Genomic DNA, 22,107 nt, shown 5'->3' with positions numbered 1-22,107 from the left:
ACGCTGCTGGTCCCACCGAATCGGAACTGTATTTCAGGATTCGGGAATTAAGAAGACCTACGAGTAGTGCGGCAAGACCGCGGTCATCTACGGAGGCCTGCGCGAACGAGCCCTCCACACACACGCAAACGCTCTTCTTCGGGGTTTGCGCGAGCGCTTGGGGGCTAGCCCAGAGTACGGTCGACCTAACCTAGCAGCTGTGGTCAGGCAGGTGCGAGCAACGGTGGAGCCGTCGGCCGATGGCCGACGACCGCGGCACACCCGCTGGGACGGGCAGCTCTGGGGATCGACGAAGAAGCGATGTGAGGAGCGGCGCGGACCCGTTGGCCTTGTGCTGGAATCAATATGGAGTGACACCTTGAGCTTCTGGTTTTCTGGCATTGAGTTCAGAGTTCTTATGCTGACAGCTACCGACCCTCAATACACCACGAGGTACTGCTTCAACGACGTTATCCAGCAAAGACGGATGATATTACCAATACTTAACTTTTCCAGATGGGCTTATGATGGGTCATGATCATAAGCACATATAACCAATATTTGATCCATAATGTTGTTGAACCAGCACCTCCTGGAATACCGGACGCTTAGGGCAATCAGCAAAATAACCCGATACTCTGCATTAGCAGTATGCATGCGAGATCCATGCGTAAAGACAACTGTGGGCGACGCCAATTACCTGGGTCTTTGTACAGAAAAGTGCCATCCTGGGGCTTCCATCCATCGGTTCGCGTCTTCGGGTAGCATTGGGAAGATGGGAAGAACTGCTCCAAGAACACGCACTGCTTTTTGAGATCCGTGTAGTAGGTCATGTCGGGTATGACACACACGGGCACCTCGCCCAACTCTAGCGGCTCGCCCAGATGACTGAAGTTCGGCGGTTCGCCGGCAGGTGGCGCCAGCGGCAGCATGCCGATCTGCCTGTAGTGGCCTGGGTACTCCCTGACGCGCTGGAGCTTCGTCTGGCGGTTGGGGTGAAGCACATCAGTTGACCTCACCAGCCAGTTCGCCAAATGCCGACCAAAACATGTGCTATGCTGTTATACAATGCCCCACACAAAAGCCAGTTCTCAGAGCATGCCCCTCTGACTGCTGCGACCACTTCCACAGAGCCGCCACTTCAAAGGCAACCTCCGCGCGTCCATCCAGACCAGTGGGCAGCACCCGGGATACGACTCACCCTCATGGCCTTCTCCACGTAGCGCCGGATGGGGACGTGCGTGAAGTTGTAGCGGCCCAGTTGGGTGGCGTTCACCTCCCTTGTGAATGTGAAGAACTCATCTTGCTCCTGACGCATCTCCTCAATGAATCCCTGACGAAGTGCAGAACAACAAAGTCTCAGTAACTTAGATGTCACTGCCGGGTACGAATGACACGCAATGATGATATCCCATGAGGAACATGCTAACAGAGCTGGCGGAGTGCAAGATGACACTGGTAATTACCAACCCACCAAGAGTGGAATACGTTTACGACACGTTAGTAGCTCCACCCCTCCAGATGAAAACGGCTTATTGGTATCATTCCTGTGATCGCTTTTGCAGACGATCGCACCCTATACCAAACGTACACCTGCGCCCAGCATCATAATCATGTGAGCCCACGACCAAGCCAAAGGCTGGCTGCCAGCGGACAGCGGCCGCCCCTCTCGCCGTTGAGAGCCGCACCACGAGTTTCTGCACGTCTTGCGCCTCCGCCGGCGGCGGGTTGGTCGGAACGCCGGTGGCCCAGTAGCGCAGCATCATGTCCACGACAAACCGCTGTTGCGTCTTCGACCAGTGCGAATAGCGCGGGTACGGCACCGGCCGCTTGAACTTCGCCACCCAAAGCTTCGCCTCGCGCACGCCGGCCACCTGGCGGCAGATAGAAAAAACCGTACGTCTAGCGCCCGCCGGTAAGTGGCCGCCCGAAGGCGGGTCGGCGGCACCGCCGGCGCGTGCAACCCGCCGGCAATCGGCCGGCGGGCAGCCGGCGGTCTGCAGCTCGGACAGTACGTGTAACTTGGCTACCAGGGAGGTGGAAGTAGGCGGCACTACAACCAATGAGAAACTAGCGGTACTAACGTATTAACAGCGATAGTACTAACGTTGACGCCAGCACAAACGTGTACTACGTGTCCAAACATCTTGGCATGTCACATGGCCAGTCAGTTGCAACCCGTGGTAATGATCTGACGGCGTAGTATTTTGGAAACAGTATGTCGTACATCCCTTTTGATTATGCACAAAAGACGGTCGCTTTTCGTTTACATATCAGACTGTCGAGCAAGAAATTCACGATGCCCTGTTGTTCTTGTAACTGCGCTTACGGAAGTGCGTAATGTGTCATCAGCATTTTATTGATACTAACCCTCTTCTCAGCCAAAACAGCCAACCATGCAGAGTTAAGAATGTAATACCACTCCAGCATTAACTTCAATATTTCCTTAGTGTGTCGTAGTCGTCTTGCAGTAGACATAAATACATGAAGGTATCCGGCCAACAAGGAGACACAAGAGCTCCTCGAGGTTGGCCTACCTCAGGTTTCGCACACACCCTCAAAACTAGTTACCGGGCCTACATAAATTTAGCTATAAATACGATCCTTAGACCGACAGAGCTTGTGCAAACGGTTTTTGAATATTGCTTCAGGGGGACTTCCCGCAACTTCGCTTGTCAGTTCATTCCGATGGTTCACTACTCTTTAACTAAATGACACCTGCCTCTTCATAGTTATACTCCAACCTTTTGCTAGATGAAACTGGTTTCCTCTATGTCTCGGCATAATTTCCAGTGCTCCATGTAGATCTACCTTGACCCACAGATTTCTAGTGCTCCATGTAGATCTACCCTACAGCGCCCAATCAGCGGTGCAGCTCTGTTTATTGAACTGAGCAAAGCGTCAATGCTGAAGCCAAACTGGACGAGCGTACCGCTATGCAAAACGTGCAAAGGTGAGAACTAGATTTCGGCCGTTAGAATCGTCAGAAGAAACCACACCTTTCGCAGCGTTGACCTAGAGCGGGTTTGTAGGCTGAAGTTGGTTGCCCACACATGCATGGTAACACGGTGCTATGTACGGGCACGAGACCTCCGCACAGTGAGACTGTGGGGGGCAGCAGCAGGCAGCTAGCGCTGCCATGAGCTCGCTAGGTACGGGCACGAGATCTCCACACAATCAGAATGTGGGTGGCAGCAGCAGGCAGGTAGCGCTGCCATGAACTCTAGATAGATCCAGTTTGACATTGCATCTTTCTGGCCACGTTTCTCACTAAATGAGGACTCTTTTGATGTTCTAAAGGAGACGAGGTTCAACGTGGTGAGCTCTACATGGTGGATTGTGGGTATCGCTAACACACAAAGCCAAAAATTGAACTACTTTGACAAGTGCATAGGTGTGGGTGGACATACTACATTAGGACAAAACAACCAAAATTTGTATGTATCAAACCCATTTCACACCCTATGACAGAACAATGACTTCTGTAGGGGAGGAGTGGGCCAATTACAAACATAATTATATATGAAGTGATGTACAACCGCCAGCAGTACAAGGGTAAACCATGCCGACTGAGGGGCTGGATCAGTGTCAGTCCAGTTGGAGAGGACCCAGCAGGAACAAGCTGGCTGAGGGATGACACCTTCTGCTAATTCAGGATATGACAGGGTGTCCACAGTGGTAAAAGAATTGTGTGAGTGGACAATTTAGCAGTTAAAACTTTACTGGATATAAGCCAGCTAAACTACATTGGATGCATGAGAAACATGCTACACACCACCCAAGCAGTCAAAACACCTGGAAGTGCTCAAACAACCAGGAATCCAAAAGCTGTGAGGAGGCTGATAATACATAAAGTCACAAGCTACATGGCAAAGGGTTGCTTGGTAGACATAATCATCAGCAAAGATTGTACCAGAAACTCTGGTCTGCAGGTGCTGCAAGCAATTAGAAGGAATAGCAGCAATATCCATTATTGTGAAACTCAGTCTCAAACACAAAACAAGTTGAGGCAGCTCATATGACTAAATTCACATTGTAAACAATGGATACACAATAACATGATCATGTGATGAAAATCAAATAAGCTCACAAAAGAGACATGTGCTACATCAAGAACTCATGAGCCCACTTTATCTTCTTGCTTGGCTGGTTGCATACAGATACAAATGCTTATGAACAGGGGCTCAGCTAGGGGTGAAAAATGTTCTGGTGCAGTTTAACTTCATAAAATGTTGCATATGTCTCAATGATGCAGACATCACCAGCAGTGCACTACCAACCTTCTGGTTCAGATCCTGGACATCCTTCTGCTGCCTCAGCTCCTCCTCTCGCGCGGTGTCCCATTGCCGGCCCACCTCTGCGATCTGTTCGTCATACATGGGCATGCCGTCCTCGCCGTCCGAGCCGTCCCAATGCTCTGCTCCCGACAGCAGCCGGTGCACGTGCGACTGCCCCTCCAAGGTCATCCTCGTGCAGAAACGCGCCACGGTACCGCAGTATCTTGTTGTGCCTACAGAATTAGCATTCAGCTCGCTTACAATGCATGTACTTTAAATATTCCTCTTTATTACTATACATGGTGCCTGACGTCTTAAAACCGTCAGTTGACAATATAACATTGCATTGTAAGGTACCGATGCAAACTGTGACCTTACTCTACACAAATCGATAACTGGATTGAACCGCTGACAATATGCCATGCTACCCAAGACATACCCTAATAATAAACATACCCCACGTGCCCCGGTAACAAAACACAAAATGAGTAGAAATGCACTTACCAGTTCAGTTCAGCCATCGCTTCCTAATACCGCTTGGTATCTGAAACAGAATGGCACTCACATCCCATGCGCAAAACCAACACAACAGCCCAATTCCCAATACACCGTGACTACATGGCCGCGTGCACCACCAACATGCGCGAAACACCTTACGTATTCCCGCCGCTCACCCCCGTAGCGAAGCATCCGCGAGGCGAAGCTCAAAGCATCCGCTGTTGATGACGTCATGGGCTTCGCGGGGATGATGGCGGGTGTCGCGGTTTGGAGTAGGATTCAAGAAGGGTTTATTGCTTGTGCATCGGGGGAATGTCATAAGGTTTTTGAGAATTAAATACCAGATCTCCTGAAATTTATTGGTGTGAGACTACTGGAAAGAAACTTTAGTATGGTTGCGTCTCACATGCGGGCTACGAATATATCGTCATGAGAGCCGAAAGGGAAATGTATTAAGACTCCGCTTTAAGATCGAATGAACTTAACTGTGTTAAATGCTCCCAGCATATACTGATTTATGTTTACAGAAGTCTACGACCTTTGAAATATAATTGTAACCATTCAAACTGAAAAATATATTTTATGACGTCATCAACAGCTGATGCTGTTCATTATCCACCATTTCAAAAGATGCTTAACCTCAATGATTTCTTAATGTTGTGGTACGGAATGGTACGGAAGTGGAACGTCAGCCGTCTGGGGGGACGGGTCCGGGTCCGTGGGAATGCTTGTGGGGAAGTTGGGCCTACATTCTCGACTTGTGAGATGGGGCGAGTTTGACCCCTTGATTACCTGGTGAAGCCTCCTGCTGGTGACCAAGATCTGCCAAGGATAATGACGACAATACCTGGGTGGGTGTTAAAAAGAGTGATGTCTCATCACTTACCTTCTAGGTGATTCGGATGATTGCGTCCCCATCTTAGATTCTTGGGTCCGTCTTCATTGGAACACGTTTGAACGTCTTAAGGTGAAATTTGGGTTTCATCAGCACTTCATGTAGCTGATTAAAAGCTATCTTGCGTGTTGTATTGGTGGTTTGTTTGTGCCACAAAACACCCTCATTTAGGTGCAAATTACAGTTTGAGAGATTGGGAACCAGAGGCAGAATTCCAGACTGTCTCACAGACAAAGTGACCTCCCCTCATTTAGCCGCTTCACAGTGTTGTGTTTGAGGGGGTCCTGGCAGTGCTGGCCCATCATCATTTCTTTTGTTTCATCTAGCAATATTCATGTGAATAATTGTTGGCAATTCAACAGTTTAAGCACCTCTAGGACCTTACATGCTGGATGATTGTGGGGGTCAAATCTGGGACCTCTCCTTGTGCTTATATATATATATATATATATATATATATCAACAAGTGGGTGGTGGGTTCTGGGTTCTGTGGTGGCAACAACCATGTCTTGTTATCGTAATTATTATGAGGGGCGCTCAGATTTCAGTGTGTTCACAGAACATTCATTGTATGTACTAATCCACTCATGTTATATACTGCTTTATGTCCATCACAAACTTTATGTCCAGAGTGTCAAAAATAAACATCAAACAAACAAACAGTTCTGGGCATGGGGAGTCAGCAAAAAATGCAAGTGCTGAACATGTCTGGTGTAACAGAGGCTGTGGTGCAATAATTTTGGTGTATGCATGATGTAAATCTGAGCTTTCAGGGTTTGGCACACTCACCAATTTCAGTGCATAGAGAGCCAGAGTCTCAACACAGCAAAGACACCAGTCTCTCCACAACAGGATCCTTCTGATTCACACAGTGGCCTCCAAACCCAGCAAAGGGCCTCATTATTCCAAAGCAGGGTATCCTGATCCATAGCAGCATCCTTCAAATTCATGAGAGAAGCTTTCTGGTCCAGAGAAATAGTTGCCTCCTGATTGCAGAGGATGCCTCTGAAGCCAGAACAGGGATTCCAAGTTCATAATGGGGATGATCTGAACCAGCAAATGGCCATTTTTATCATGAAATGAGGCCTCTTAGTGTAGATAATCTCCTCAGCCTGATTTTGTGCCTATGTGGGTCTCATTTATGTGGGTCATGAGATATATGTAGCTTAAAAATATTTTGTTTGGGCAAAGGGTTTTATAACTAGGAGAGGAAATTCACCTTTATGCTGCTGTTGTATGCTACAACTGCCCCCCCCCCCCCCCTGTCCCTTTCCTGCCTCACCTGCTGTGCCACCCTTGCCTACAGCTTAATAGTAATGCTTCATTCAAATGTGTCACATGATGTTTGTTGCAATGTGTGGTCTTGACTGCAGTCTCAAGGTCTAAGCATTCCAAAAATTGTTTTAAAAACAATGAAAACGTGTAGGGGACGGCTTTATATTGATACATCTTACATTGATTTTGAAAACCTTCCTTTGGCTGGTTGCACTGGCACATTTTGTAAGTCATTACATATTTCTGAAGTAGGGCAGTGCATCTCATGACAAAGGAATACTTTTGTACCTGGCTTGCATTTCGTCTTGCAGGGGTCATATGGGGATTGTGATTGTGCTCAGGGATTGTGAAACAATTTCAAATAGCTAGGAAAGCTGTAAGTGACAGCCTCCAAGTTTCACTTACTTTACTTAAAAGTTATTTTTAGTTTGAATCTAAGCAGGATTTGCTTCTTTGGCTCAACCATGACTCCACCTAAGTAATATTGAGTTGATCATTTCATTGGTGTGCTTTGGTGTCTGTGGAACTGATTTCAGTGACAGAAACTGGAGCATACCTGCCTGAAATTGTTTTGCAGGCTACAAAATACTGTGCAGGACATCCATTTTGACTGAAAGATGGTAAAATGTTGATTGCCCTGTTTGCTGCACATTGAGTCACATCAAAATGTTGACATCTATAGTTGGTGACATTTAGAGTTTTGTTGACCCATCATGACAATATGACTCAATCAACTTTAATGTGATGTGAACAATTGTGCAGATCAATCCAACCTGACTAAAGGCAAACCTGGGTGACAAAAGGCTTCCAGCACTAGGTCAAGTGAAGAACTAAGTGCAAGCATAGAGTTAAGCAAAAGTCTGACAATCACATGGCAGAGCTCATTTGCAGGATAGCAGTGCCAGTAGTGTGGCGATTAACGCATCTGCGTTATCCACTGTGCATCTGGGAAATTAGAGTCACAGGGTTTGATTCCCCACGGCGCCTGCCCTTCCTGCCAGCGTGAGAGGCACGTGACGCCATATAGCCTCAGCAGCTGAGTGCATCGTAAGGCCCCATTGACACACACATGACACTTTTGCATGGTGTTACAGGCAATGCTGAAACAACAGCAACTTAGCAAGTTTTTCTCAAGATCTTTGAAGCCCTACCAACCTCTTAATCAAGCGACTTCTTAGGTGCGTTAAGAATGGCCCAGACGGACCAGGATGATGCACAGTGGCTGCATGATGTCCTGCTGGAAGTCCAGCTGGAAAAGTTCTTCACCAGAATCAAGGATGAACTGCAGGTGAGAAGACTGTCATTTTGTGCTACCTTCCAGATTTGTGAGGCATGACCATTCCAACTTTGTACCACTGTGCATGTAACCTTTCATGGATTGGCAGAGAAGGGGAGTGATGACTGGCAGCCTGATGCTTATTTCAGGTTGTACCCAACTCTTAACTCTAATGCTTAGTGAAACAGAGAGTTTATAAAGGGTCACCCAAATCACGAAGATAATACTGCTGTGGGAAAACATAGTGTGAGCAGCATGCCCTATGATAAGAAATATCCGTCTGCTGGACTGGCTTAGTGCTATGCATTTTCTATAGATCTGTTCACAAAGCAGTCACCAAAGACCACGTGTAATGCAGAGTGGTGACGTGGCATGACGGCTGGCGACTGTCTGGCCGGCGGTGTGTGCCGGCCGCCCCGCCGTGCTCGCTGCCCCCGCCGTCCCCCGCCCCGTCCTCCGAGCGCCGCCGCCCGTCCCCAGGTCACGCGCATGTCGCACTTCGACTACGTGCGTCCGGAGGACCTGGAGAAGATCGGGCTGGGCAAGCCGGCGGCGCGCCGGCTGCTGGAGGCGGTCCGCCGGCGCCGCCAGCAGCTGTGGCGCCGCAACCTCATCAGCAAGCTGATTCCGCTGCGGCCGCGGCCGTCGGCGGCGCCCGACGCCGGCCAGACGGCGCGCCCGGCCGTGCGCTCGCCGCCCACCGTGCGGCTCACATGCCTGATACAGGAGAAGGTACGCCGCCGTCCCCGCTCGCGCCACCGCGCGGGTTAACTGCTGGCGGGCGGTGTCTGACCGTGAGATGGCGACCGCTGAGGTTTTGGCATCGGGAGGTGGGTCCGCCTTTGACCGCATGTCAAGACGCGCGTGCCCCGTGCCAAAGCTGTACAGCCGCCATGACTGCTGTCCTGACCCCGGGCGGCGGCTGTGAGCCGCGTGCCGTGCCGTGCCGTACCGTGCCCCCCCGCCCGGCGCCGTTTGTGACGCCGTCGCTCCCCCCCCCCCCCCCCCCCCCGGCCACCGTCAGGACCTGACGCTGCACGAGCGGCTGGGCGACGGCTCGTTCGGTGTGGTGCGCCGCGGCTCGTGGAGCGACCACGCCGGACGCTCTCTCTCGGTCGCCGTCAAGGTGCTCAAGCAGGAGTCGCTCAACCAGCCGGGCGTGTTCGAGGACTTTGTCAAGGAGGTGGAGGCCATGCACCAGCTGAGCCATCATAATCTCATCACGTGAGTGCGACGGCTTCGTCGCGGTGTGGTGCTGGAGTGTCACTACTCCGTCGCGATGTCGTCAGTTGGGTGTTGCCGCACCGTCATAGAATCGTTTGGTGAGCGTCGCCAGGCCGTTGCGCGTCGTTGCGGAGCTCGCATTCGGCCTGCAAGCCGTTTGCCGTTGCGTCAGTTGGCTGGCTCTTGCATGTTGTGTGTCTCCTGACTATTTAGTGGCCGGCCATTGTGCTGACACCGTATGGTCTCTTCATGGGGACAGCACTGTCCGCTAGGGTGTAGATTTTACTGTCCTTCCACATTTTTTGTTTGTGGGCTAAGCTATACTTAATTGTTGCAGTAATTGTGCGACTGGATTATCGTAATTAATATTATCCTTTTGTAGTGCCGTCATCGGCGTGTTCCTTACGATGGGAACATTTTCGTTTGAGACTTAAAGGGAATCTTTCACATTTGAAGATGCTGAAGCAAGCATCAGATATGACGCAACAAGCTCACTTGTAACTACTGGTGTGCTATTTAATTGAAGAAAAAAAACGCTGTAGACAGCACAATTCTCTGTTTAGTGAATATGATCCTCAATGTGCCATGGTTTAATTACGTCATCGTACCTTTGACACCATTGATTGATAGCCAATTGACGGCCGTTATATCTGGAAGATGCGCTTACGAACGCCAGATATGAACGTCTCGACAAACATGTTTTTCTTGGCTTTAATCGCCGCGCGGCTTATGGAATGAGGAAGATTTAAATTGCGTAACTATGACGTTACGAATGCCAAGGTGACCTTGAAATACTCTCCGGATATGCCTTCTTATTTTCGCGGGCGTGTAGCCGAGAAACTAGAGGGGCTTAGGTTTTATGAAGGGCAGCATTGTGAACAGCATTGAAAGGTCTTCAAGATGGCCGTTTTGGCTCAAACCCCCATATACATATGGAACACTCCCTTTAAGTGGTAATGTGCAGCATGCCACCTTAAGTGCAACTTCGTCAGCTATTGCTAGAGCATTTGCTGAGATGTTAATGTGACCAAGTAAGCGATCCGTTCAGTTGAGCTTTCCCAGCCTCTGCTTGTGGAGTCGTCTGAGTGCAATGTTTATGACAGTCGGCCGGAGGCCACTCGAGGTGAATGACGAGCCTTGAGATCGGTTCGAACTGAATCGATTTTACAGCTGTTATCCCTCCTTGGCGCGGTGTCACGCCCTGACCTGACCTGGGCCATCTGTGTTGGCCGCAGCCTGTACGGCATCGTGTTGGGTCAGCCGATGATGATGGTGACCGAGCTCGCCCCGCTCGGCAATCTGCAAGACTACCTCAGGAAGCAGATCTGCAGGATATCGCTCCTTGGTGGGTGCCCCGGAGGCTTCGACGGCGCCTCTTGTCATGCGCGTGGCTCCCTCTGTTTGCTCATCCGCGCTTTTTTGATAGGAGGACCTAATTCAGCTGCACAGTGGCGGCGTGTCTGTGCTGAGCCGCTCCAAGGCGCTAAGCCCCATGATTGGACCGGGCTCGGTTGGGAAATGGGTGGTGGCTTTATGTCCCGGGTTGAACAGTAATCAGTTACGACCCATGTGGTGGTTTGTACACGTCTGTGTGTCACGTACTAGGGCTGCCAGCGGACATGTGACGGCCACCTTGGCTGCAGTGCTGTCACAACACGCGTGCCGCAGTGCTGTCGGGCCGCATGTGCTGTGGTGCGGTCGTACTGCATCCTACTACGTGCTGCCTTGCTGCAATGCAGTCGGACCACAAGTGACTGCCGTGGCGCAGTTGGACTGTACCTGACTCCGTGCTGCAGTGTTGCCGGACTACTTATGACTATGCTGCGGTGCAGTCGGACCACATCTCACTGCGTGCGGCAGTGCAGTCGAGCTAACTGCACGCGATGTGCCGCAGCGCTGTCGGACTACGCCCGCCAGGTAGCCGCCGGCATGGCGTACCTGGAGTCGCGCCGCTTCGTGCACCGGGACCTAGCGTGTCGCAACGTGCTGCTGGCCGCCGCTGACCGGGTGAGCGCCGGCCGCCCTCGCGCCGGACGGGACGCCCGGCGGCCGCCGACCCGCGCGCCGGCCCGGCCGGGACGTGTGTCTGACGGCCTGCCTCCGGGGTCCGGACATGACGGCGGCGGTGGCTGGCGGTCATGGTGGTGTGTGTGTGTGTGTGACGATCTTTGTGCCCTCATGTCCGATGGGCTGTGCTGCTTGCTTTGCTGGCATCTAGTGTGGTTGTGTGGCTTGAATTGTCAGAGAGCCGAAGTCATGGTGGCGACCTGCTTTTTTAAGCTAAGTTGTGAATGCTTCGCCCTCGGCAGCTAGAGGCCACTGCTCGCCGAAATGTCATAACATACTGGATATCAACGATGCGTGGAGTTTTGTCAAGTACGCGTGCGACAGTAAATGACTTTTTCAATGAGTGGGGCAATCGTGATAGGCTGTCTAGCGTTAAATTGAAGATACGCAATTTCCCAAAATAAGTTATGGTTTGCTTATCAATGTTTCACTTATGTTTCACGCGCTCTACATTGTCCAAACTAAACGTAGTTATTGCTATGAACCAGGCCGCGGCCGTCTTAACCCGGGTCTTTTCGTGGTCACTCTGCGTGCCTGTCCCGGCCTTGGGGCCGTGTGCGGGCGCCCGCCTCCGCCAGCTGCTCACCGTCGCCGTTCCGCTTCCTCAGCTGAAGATCGGCGACTTCGGGCTGATGCGGGCCATCCCACTACAGGAGGACTGCTACGTAATGACGGAGCAGAAGAAGGTGCCGTTCCCCTGGTGCGCCCCGGAGAGTCTGAAGACGCGGCAGTTCAGCCACGCTTCCGGTCAGTCTGTCAGCAGCAAGCCGGTGCGTGGCGATCCGGCGGGGCGGCGTGGTTCGACGTGGCCGTGGACGTGTGGATGCTCGGTGTGGCGCTGCGGGAGATGACGACGCGCGGTCCGGTGTTCCTGCGGACGTGTGGATGTTTGGTGTGACGCTGTGGGAGATGGTGACGTGGTCCGTTGTCCCTGCAGACGTGTAGGTGTTTGGCGTGACGCTGCGGGAGATGATGACGCGGTCCGGTGGCCCTGCAGACGTGTGGATGCTCGGTGCGGCGCTGCGGGAGATGATGACGCGGTCTGGTGTCCCTGCAGACGTGTGGATGTTTGGCGTGACGTGGTGGGGATGATGACGTGGTCTGGTGTCCCTGCAGACGTGTGGATGTTTGGCGTGACGTGGGGGATGATGACGTGGTCTGGTGTCCCTGCAGACGTGTGGATGTTTGGCGTGACGCTGGGGATGATGACGTGGTCTGGTGTCCCTGCAGACGTGTAGGTGTTTGGCGTGACGCTGCGGGGATGACGACGCGGTCCGGTGTTCCTGCGGACGTGTGGATGTTTGGTGTGACGCTGTGGAAGATGACGACGCGGTCCGGTGTTCCTGCGGACATGTGGATGTTCGGCGTGACGCTGCGGGAGGTGATGACGTGGTCCGGTGTCCCTGCAGACGTGTGGATGTTCGGCGTAACGCTGTGGGAGATGATGACGTTCGGAGAAGAGCCGTGGGTCGGCCTGAACGGCGCGCAGATACTGCAGAAGATCGACTCGGAGGGTGTGAGACTGCGGCAGCCGGATGCCTGCTCGGACCAGCTCTATCAGCTCATGCTGCAGTGCTGGTCACACAGGTCTGTCCAGCACTATCAGCGCAGGCACCCGAGTGTCCAGCTCTGTCAGCCTATGTGCTGAAGTGTCCAGCTCTATCAGCCCACGCGCCTAAATGCCCAGCTCTATCGGCTCATGTGCTGAAGTGTCCAGCTCTATCATGTCATGTGCCAAAGTATCCAGTTCTATCAGAGCACGTGCTGAAGTGCCCAGTTGCATCAGGCCATGTGGCGAGGTGTCCAGCTCTATCAGCTCATTTGCCAAAGTGTCCAGCTCTATTGGCCCATGCGCTGAAGTGTCCAGTTCTATCAGCCCATGTTCTTAAGGATCCAGCCCTATCAGCCCATGTGCGTAAGTCGCCGCTACTCCGATGTCTGCAAAGCTGTTGTTGATCAATAATTGATGTACTTGAATGTTATCTGTCGGCTGGACAGATAGTTGCTCCATTTCCTTGAGCAATACTTGTGAATAAGTAAAAGACCATGGATTACGTAGCAAGGATGGCGTTGGCGCCGTGCAATACCTTACTTATGGACTGTCACACGTAATGGTGACAGATGGTGACCGCAGTCAGCCAACTAGCCATGTTCTTCTCCCGCTAGGCCGGCGGACCGTCCCAACTTCGCCGCCCTCTCCGACTTCCTGCTGGAGACGCGGCCGGTGGCCATGCGGGCCACGCGCGACTTCTCGGAGGATGGCAAGCTGCAGGTGCAGGCCGGTGACCAGATCATCATCATCGACGGAAAGTAAGCGCTGGCACGGCGGCGGCCGCCGGATGTAGTGGCGCATCGTCCGCTCCCAATCGGATGGGAGCAGGTGCGCTCTGCCTGCGCGTTTGTTTAAGCCTGAGCTCGATGGCCGATACCTCCCGTGGCAGGTTTGCTCCCTCGGGTGTGTCCGCGATCCGCGGGCCGTGTCGGCGATGCTAGGACCGCGGCGTGGAGAGCAGCACGCGGCAGCAGTCTGGGTACGTTGTGCTGTCGCGCAGGGCGGAAAACTTCTGGTGGAAGGCGCAGTCGGAGGCGAGCTGGGAGATCGGCTTCCTGCCGCGACAGGCGGTGGAGCCGCTTCGACGCCGCAACCAGGAGGACATCAGCCAGCCACTCCACAACTCATTCATACACACAGGTCAGTGGAGGGCAAGCTCAAGAATCAGCAGGCCAGCGCAGCTGTCGCGCGCGTGTGTGAGAGGTAGTGACGCGGTGCGCACCGGCCGTCTTCTGTTGCGGCCAGCTGTGAACCGCAACTGCGCGAAAATGCGCTTTGCTGGATGCCCAACGCTATCACGCTGTCATTCATAAACGCGATGTGTAGCGCACTGAGTCGGCGCTACCAAATCACCGCTTCGACGGCGGGGTGTTCAGTGTCGGGGGAGTGAGACGGCAGCGGGCGGGCTGTGTTGCCAGGCCACGGCTCGCCGATGGGACAGACCTGGGGCAGCCCGGCCTTCATCGACGAGGTGTACCTGAAGAACCCGCTGGAGCCGCCCGACCTGCGAGACGAGCGCGTGTCGCGCGCCAGACTGGTGCGCCCCTCCGAGTCCAGCCTGGCCAAGAGCAAGCGCCAGCACAAGCAGTACAACTACAGCCAGTTCAGCGACGACTGGTCGCCGGAGGAGTGGCAGCACGAGCGAGTCAGCCCGACGCCGTCCACAGGTCAGCGCGGTGAGCCTAGGGGATGTTCGACGTGGAGGCGGGAGATGCGGCGGCCCCTTCCCTGCTTTTTTCCTCCCCCTGGCAGCAGGCGGCAAGCCCTTGGGCTCATCGGCGCCTTCGGCAGCTTGACTGGCCTGGTCGTTTGCTCTCTGGTCAGAGTCACCCACCTCGCCGAGCGCATGCTGTCGTGTTGATTGTCGCACAGTGGCACTGATGGAGCGGCGGCCCCTGCGACCGGCCGGCCGCGGAGCGTCGGGCCGCCACCTGCAGCTCGGCGCCTGCCGCAGCCCTCGGCGCCACTGACGCCCGCTGCCGGACAGGCGGCTCCGGCGACTCCGGCGGCGGCGCGGCCGGCCTGCTCATCGACCTGGACGGCACGGCTGGCGGCACGAGGACGCCGCCGCTGCCGGCGGTGGCGTCCGAGCCGATGCGACAGGCCCGTCCCGGCGCCGCCGACTCGCTGCTGGACGTGCGCGACATGCCAGGTGGGAGCGGATCGCCGGCCAGTGTGCGGCCGCGGGAAGGACGCGGCTCGTGACAGCGCTGGCTGTGACGGCGGCATATTGATTGTCTTGTCCCGTGGTGCAACGTGTAATGCGCTTGGTTGTCTTGCTGGATTGCGAGAGCTTGAGAAGTGTCAGCCAGCTGGATGCTGTTCACCTGAGTGAAGCATGTGCTCTTTGAATGTGTCGCGGGTGCTGCCATTTTCCTGCTGTGGTTCACGACGCTGGGCCTCTTCAGTTAGTTACGTGGTTTATGAACTCGGGTAGCAACGATCTGCGTGGTCCTCAGACGAGCACGAGTCGGCCACCTACCAGAATCTGCCGTCGACCCGGCCGGCCGAGCAGCGACGCATCTACTATGCTCCGCCTCCGGAGGCGGCTGGCCGCTATGATTGGCGGCCGGGTGAGCCGCCGGAACGGCGGGTCGGGCCTCCGCCGCGGCCGCCGCCGCCGCCGGCCATCGCCCCGCCGCCCACCAGCCAATCGCGACCGGCGTGCGCGCGACGTCAGACGCCGCCCGACCAATCGCAGGCGGCGCCGGCCTGGCGCAGCGAAACGGAGTTGTCGTGCTACACCGACGGCAGCGGATCGCCGGTGGCGACTGACGTCGACGCCGAGGAGCGCTCGCAGAGCGTCACCGACCTGCTGGACGAGCACATTGAGCGGCTGGGGCTGGGCGAGGCGGCGCGCTGCGAGAGCAGGCCGCTAAGCGCCGGATCGGCAGACTACGACCCGTTCGACACGTCCAACGTGGTGCTGCCGCCGCCGCGCGCCGAGGAGATCGTGCCCGACACGGGACGATGGCGCCGGCGACGACGCGAGCTGGACGCTGCGTCCGCCGGACGGCGCCGGCGACGCGCGCCTGGAGTCGGCGGTCGTGCCATACGGGCGGCGGCGGCGCTGGTGACGGCGCCGCGCGCAGCGCCTCGCCCGTCAGCCGTCCGACGGCGCTCAGCCCCGAGCTGGTGTCGCGTCTGGAGGCGGCGCTGGCAGCGCGCTCCGCGCCGCCGGCGCCGGCCGTCGCGCCGCAGCGCCAGTCGGAGCTGGTCAGCCGCAACCTGCAGCTGATCGCGCGCGCGCAGGTGGGCCGCTCGGCCGGCCTGCCGCCGGCACCGCCCGCGCCGCTGGCCGCCATGTACCGGCCGCAGGCGGCCAGCCAACACCCGCCTGCTGCCCGACGCCGCCGGGTGAGTGGCGGACTGGCGCCGCTCGGCCGTCGCGTCGGTCAGAGTCGGCCGTCCGGTCCGGCGGTGCTCAGGCTGTCTCTCTGCGCACGCTGCCGCGTCGGTAACCCCCCCCCCCCCTTTCCCCGCCACTTGCCGCGCCCCCTGACCTCCACACCGCTGACACACTGACGTCACCGACGTGCCACTGACGGCGCCTTCCCGCCCAACAGGCAGTTCGAAGACGACTTCTCGCCGCTGGCGGCGAGGTACGGCTCGCTGCCGATGCTGACGCCGACGGCGGCGTCTGCGCGGCCGGCCTCGCTGGCGGCGCCCGCCGAGAGCTCCTCGCCCGCCTACCCGGCCGTGCTGGCCGACTTTGACCCGCTGCTGAGCCGACAGACCGCCCCGGCCGCCGCCCGTCACCGCTCAGGTAGTGTCGGCCGTGCGGCGTTCCGTCCGTTGACAGTGCCTAGCTGGCGCCTTGTTTCGTCTCGTCTGTATCGTCGTAGCGTATGGCTAAGCTCAAAAATGTCCATGTTGGTGATGGTGCGGCTTCAGCCGTTATCTGGTGCTGTCGGGTGGTGTGTGCTATCCGGCCGATCTGTCCGGTGTCGTCTGACGGTGCGCGCCTGTGGTGTCGTCCTGCGCCGGCTGGTGCCGTCTGGTGCGCGCCTCGGGCCGGCCAACTGACCGGGCGCGCGCGGCGCCGCTGCGCAGGTGCGGCCGTTCCAGCTGAGCAGGAGCCGCTCCCAGTCCAACCGACAGCTGGGATCGCCGACGCGCTCGGTCAGCACCGCCGCCGCCGCCGTCCGCTCGCCGCCCGCCGGCGGGCCGCACAGGAAGGTGAGCCGCGCCGCGCCGTCGCGCAGTGTGGTGCTCCGGCGAGTGAGTCGTGGTGCCATCTGTGGGCCGGCCGAGGTAGATGAGGTAAATGGTGGGGCCGATGACAGAAGGTCCGCGCTGCTGGCGGGCGCTTCTGCTTTGGTAGATGAGGTAAATGGTGGGGGCCGATGAAAGAAGGTCTGTGCTACCGGAGGGCGCTTCTGCTTTGGTAGATGAGGTAAATGGTGGGGCCGATGACAGAAGGTCGGCGCTACTGGCGGGCGCTTCTGCTTTGGATTTCGTGGGCAGGCAGGCGCCGTGATGTGTCGTCCTCGGTTTCTGTGGTTTCTGAAACTGTCATCTCTGCCAGTCAAAAGAGGTACGGAAGCTGCATTATGCAAACGCAGGCTATAAGTTGGCCAGTGCCGGCCGCCAGCCCGACCGCGTGTTTCGCTGCGCCCGCACGTGGGGCGCCGCCTATGCCGTGCTTCCCTGGCGCGGGGCAGTGTCGTCTGCCTTCGAGCGTGTGTGGCCGGCAGGGGCTGACCGTCCGTCCGGCAGGTGGACGTGCCGCTGGCGGTGCGCGAGGTGCTGCAGCAGCTGCCCGGCATCCCGGTCTCCGAGGTCCGCTCGGCGCTGCACACCTGCGCCGGTGAGAGCGCGCCCGGCCGCCGCTGCGATGGGGGGCGCTCGGCCGTGCCGCCGCCGGCAGCCGGCCGGCGGCACCGTGAACGCCGCGCACGCCATCTGTTGGCGTGTCCCGCCTCGAGTCTCGCGTCTGTGTCGGCGCCGGCTGCTTTGCGGTGTTGTGGTTGTCGCTGTGTTCGCGTCCCTCTGATTGGTCGTCACAGCGCAGGTCTGCCGCCCCGGTCGCGGCCTGGTCAGGCGGGCCGGCCAGTGGAGACGCGCACAGACCAGGGTCTGGCCGGACTATCCCTCTCGTTGGTCACGCAGAAGAGACAGAGCTCAGTGCCCGTGCTGACCCTCCCTCTCCCACAGGTAACATCCAGGGTGGTGGTCACGCAGAAGGGACAGAGCTCAGTGCCCGTGCTGACCCTCCCTCTCCCACAGGTAACATCCAGGGTGGTGGTCACGCAGAAGAGACAGAGCTCAGTGCCCGTGCTGACCCTCCCTCCCCCACAGGTAACACCCAGGGTGCTATCAAGTTTCTGAAGGTGGACCGGCTGTACCGGCTCGGCCTGGCCACCAAGCCGCAGTGCGAGGCCATGCTCTGCTCGTTCAACTGGGACGTGGAGCTGGCCGCCAGCCGCATGCTGGACACCATGTGAGGCGGCGGCGGCCAGCGACCGTCTGCTGGGCCGCCGTCGGCCGCAGGCGCGCCGGACACACTCGGCGCCGGTGCTCGCTGCGGACGCGCGCGCAGGGGGCAGCACCGTCACGCCTGCGCCGCTCGGGACCAGGGTGTGTTCCTGCCCGTGCGCCGCTATCGCCGGCGACGGCCGCGGGCGCTGGCCTCCGCTCGTGGGCATTGTGACATATGTAGTAGGCTTACTTGGTCAGGAAGCATGACAATAGCGGACCATGCGCGCCGTGGGTGAGTTTGGGTTTGTTGTCGCGGGAGAACAACGCCCCCTCATGTATGCACGAGTCGCACACGTGTCAAAACGTTAGATGAAAATGCACGACGTAGCAGTGAAGGCGACTCGCACCGCTTAGCTAGCGTCAAGTCAACGGTCTACTTAACCAGCGCGTTTTCGCTGGCAGCGTAGTGCGACCTCGGTGCGTCGCTCGAGATGTCTTGCACGCCAGTCGCCTGCTTCTTGCACGCCTGGTGGCGGTTTCATCGGATGTTGCCCGCGCGCGGCACACAGCGCGCGCTTCTCCGAACTGGGAAGGGATCTGATCGTCACAAACAATCTCTCGCCGATATTGACCCTGCGTCATGTGAGATTCCGTACCGGCGCGCCGTTCCGTGTTAGATGTGTTCAGGCGCCGCTCCGTGCGCCAGCACTTCTCCCATTCCAGACGCACACTTGGCGGCATTCGCAGGGCATTGGCGTTGGGCTGGCCGCCACGCACGCCGGTTTGGGGGCCTGTTCGCTGGATGGACGAGATGCGGTACCCAGCCATGCACTGCCGAACATCCGTGCCCCGCTGGTAATGGTGTTCTCCGCGCCGTTGCGACGGTCCTGCTCGGCCCCTGCCGCTGTTGGTCCTGCTCGGCTCCTGCCGCTGTCGGTCGTGCTCGGCCCCTGCCGCTGTCGGTCCGGTCTGGGCTCCGACCCTGGTGCGGGCGTCTCGGGTGCCCGGGCATGTCTCTGACCTCGATAGGCGTCCGTTGGGGCGCACCAAGTCCGCTCCCTCCCACGCCTCGCTGTTCAGTCTTGTTACCCATCGACGAGCGCCGGTTCACCCCTGCCGTACCCGCCACCCGGCGGGCCGGTCCTTCGCCCGGCCAGCACCGCACAATAAGAGGATAGTCTGGGTTCACCACCGTGGGCATCGACTGACGATGTGATTCCCGTCTGTGTGTAGATCTTTCCAGATGCAAGGCTCTGTGCTTCCGTGGTGGCTGCTGGAACTCTCGCCTGGCGTTCAGGTGCATTGTAGCATCTCTCGCTCGGTGCGTCAGGTGCATCGTAGCGTCTCTCGCTCGGCGCGCCGTTACCAGCGTGCTGTTGTGGCGATTATGGTGATTTTGGACTCATTTATCAGAGATTGTAGAGGAAGGGTCAAGCCCGTTTGACGATATCATCCAGGATGTTTGTTAATGACGCGTGTCCTTTGTAAGCTCGCGCAGGTGCAGATAACAGATCTGAATGCCTGTGGCTTCTGTTACGCAATGCTGCTGTTGGAGACAATATATGTTACATGATTATTACACGAATTTACGATTTTCCTGCCTCGGAAACAGCCTCGGAAACCTGTCACTGGTGGAAAATCGAAATCGTGCATTCTGTCGATCTTCTCGAGCCGAAATGAGACGCAATTAGGTCAACCGGCAGTCTGCATTCCCGCCGCGTGCTGAGACTGCCAGGCTTCACCCATCGACGAGCGAACAACAAGGCGCGCAGACGCATTAGAGCGCGGCCCTAACGGTGTTGGATTGCGTCGAACTGGGGCGACCGTGCGGGCGCGGCCGCTGCTGCAACGGCTCTGAGACCGGGAGCACGCCGTTGACCGCATGTTGCGCCACCGGCCGCGGATTGCGGGGAGAAAGGAGGGGGCGGGGATGCTGGGCGCGGCTCGGACGGACGGCGCCGAGCCGGCGCGGCCGATCACGGCAGCTCCGGCCGATCCTGTGCTGCTTCCCCGCGTCCCCACACGGCGGACTGGACAGACGACAGCTGCCTGCGTCCCCACACGGTGGGCGGAATAGACAACAGGTCCCTGCTTCACCTCACGGCGGACTGGACCAACAACAGCTTCCCTTCTCCTCCGCACGGCGGACTGGACACGCAACAGCTCCCTGCGTCCTCTCTCGCTGGACGGAATAGACAACAGGTCCCTGCGCCCCCTCACGGTGGACTGGACCGACAACAGCCTCCCTTCTTCTCCGCACGGCGGACTGGACAGACAACTTCCCATCTTTTCCGCACGGCTGACTGGACAGAAGACAGCTCCCTTGTGTCCCTGCACAGCGGACTGGATCGGCGACGCCTTCCCTTCTTCCCCCATGTCCCTGCACAGCGGACTGGGCAGGCGACAGCTTCCCTTCTTCCCTTATGTCCGTGCACAGCGGACTGGGCAGGCGACAGCTTCCCTCCTTCCCCTATGTCCCTGCACAGCGGACTGGGCAGGCAACAGCTTCCCTTCTTCCCCTATGTCCCTGCACAGCGAACTGGGCAGGCGACAGCCTCCCTTCTTCCCTTATGTCCGTGCACAGCGGACTGGACAGGCGACAGCTTCCCTTCTTCCCCTATGTCCCTGCACAGCGGACTGGGCAGGCAACAGCTTTCCTTCTTCCCCCATGTCCCTGCACAGCGGACCGGATCGATGACGCCTTCCCTTCTTGCCTGTGCGGCTGCACATCAGACCAGACTGTCGACTGCTCTCTGCAGTCCGCCCACTGGCGCCGCACAAGTCGTCGATTTGCATTACTTGTCCAGCCAGCTGGACAGCTGACGAGAGCCTGCGGTGTGCATCACGGCAGCGGACGTCTCACTTTGGACGGCTCCGGGCAGACTGTACCTCTTCACATTGCGCGAGGCAGCCAATAGCTTCGAGCAGTCTGATCCCGCATCCCAGAAAGACAAATGATAAGCCTATGCGGTCTGTGCACCGCGACGTAGAATTTAACAGTTCACGAGATGAGGAAGCCTGCCTGCCGGTTGGGACCCCAGACTGAACAGCTGATGGCCTCCTACAGTTCGCGCCGGGGCAGTCTAGTCTGGGCATGTGACGGTCGCCTCAGCCTGCGGCATGTCGACGTCGCACCGTATGGCTGATGGTTTCGATGCAGTCTGTAAACCGTTACCTAACACCGGACTGCCGACAGCTCCTGGCAATCAATAACCCGCCTGTCAAAACAATCAATCTTGATGCTGTGTGGAGTCGCGGCGTGGCGGCAAAGCAGCCTTTAATGTGTCTTCCGTCCTGTGTCGGCAGTCTTTTGCGTTCCCACCATTATGCTGCGATATTCAGGATGGGACCGTCCGGAGAACCCCTGTAAATGTCCGGCTGGAAGGCTCCCAGGTCTCCCTAACGTTCCCAAATTGGTCCGGCCTGACCACGGTTCCAGCCTTTCCGACCGGAACGCAAGCGGAACATAACGGCGGGTCCCGGTGCTTCCCAGACGTAAGGCAAAACTGTGCCAGTACAGCGCTGTCCCACGCGTAGGCCGTCCCGGCCGGCGACGGCACGCGGTCGTCCCACGCAACCGCGCCGGTGCAGTGGCGCGGAACATCTCACTTCGCCGCCCGCCGGCCGCGAGGGGAGTGGGGTC

At 57.3% G+C, this 22,107-nt stretch overlaps 3 protein-coding genes across 3 annotated transcripts; 2 read left to right on the top strand and 1 right to left on the bottom strand.

Annotated features, from left to right (window-relative positions):
• Window positions 1–190: 190 nt before the first annotated feature.
• On the bottom strand, window positions 191–4,925 carry LOC119109229 (uncharacterized). The gene is made up of 7 exons (XM_037232821.1): window positions 4,914–4,925; window positions 4,761–4,800; window positions 4,260–4,489; window positions 1,668–1,853; window positions 1,181–1,312; window positions 680–962; window positions 191–279 (listed from the first exon to the last, which is right to left on the bottom strand). Exons 3-7 carry the CDS (start codon window positions 4,443–4,445, stop codon window positions 191–193), a joined length of 876 nt encoding a protein of 291 aa, XP_037088716.1. The 5' UTR covers window positions 4,446–4,489; window positions 4,761–4,800; window positions 4,914–4,925.
• Window positions 4,926–8,113: 3,188 nt separating this feature from the next.
• LOC119109228 (activated CDC42 kinase 1) lies at window positions 8,114–14,839 on the top strand. The gene is made up of 11 exons (XM_037232820.1): window positions 8,114–8,212; window positions 8,681–8,752; window positions 9,225–9,424; window positions 10,660–10,769; window positions 11,319–11,419; window positions 12,100–12,238; window positions 12,901–13,078; window positions 13,658–13,801; window positions 14,044–14,183; window positions 14,462–14,710; window positions 14,835–14,839. Exons 1-11 carry the CDS (start codon window positions 8,114–8,116, stop codon window positions 14,837–14,839), a joined length of 1,437 nt encoding a protein of 478 aa, XP_037088715.1.
• A 1,174-nt stretch (window positions 14,840–16,013) lies between these two features.
• Window positions 16,014–18,499, top strand: LOC119109227 (non-receptor tyrosine-protein kinase TNK1). The gene is made up of 5 exons (XM_037232819.1): window positions 16,014–16,030; window positions 16,610–16,685; window positions 17,097–17,222; window positions 17,763–17,853; window positions 18,345–18,499. The coding sequence occupies exons 1-5, from the start codon at window positions 16,014–16,016 to the stop codon at window positions 18,488–18,490; spliced, it is 456 nt and encodes a 151-aa protein (XP_037088714.1). The 3' UTR covers window positions 18,491–18,499.
• Window positions 18,500–22,107: the final 3,608 nt, after the last annotated feature.

The sequence above is a fragment of the Pollicipes pollicipes genome, unplaced genomic scaffold (assembly GCF_011947565.3).
Source record: "Pollicipes pollicipes isolate AB1234 unplaced genomic scaffold, Ppol_2.1 Scaffold_7231;HRSCAF=8579_pilon_pilon_pilon, whole genome shotgun sequence".
Lineage (NCBI taxonomy): Eukaryota > Metazoa > Arthropoda > Thecostraca > Pollicipedomorpha > Pollicipedidae > Pollicipes > Pollicipes pollicipes.
The sequence above is the reverse complement of the archived record's forward strand: the minus strand, read 5'-3'. Positions and strand labels throughout refer to the sequence as shown.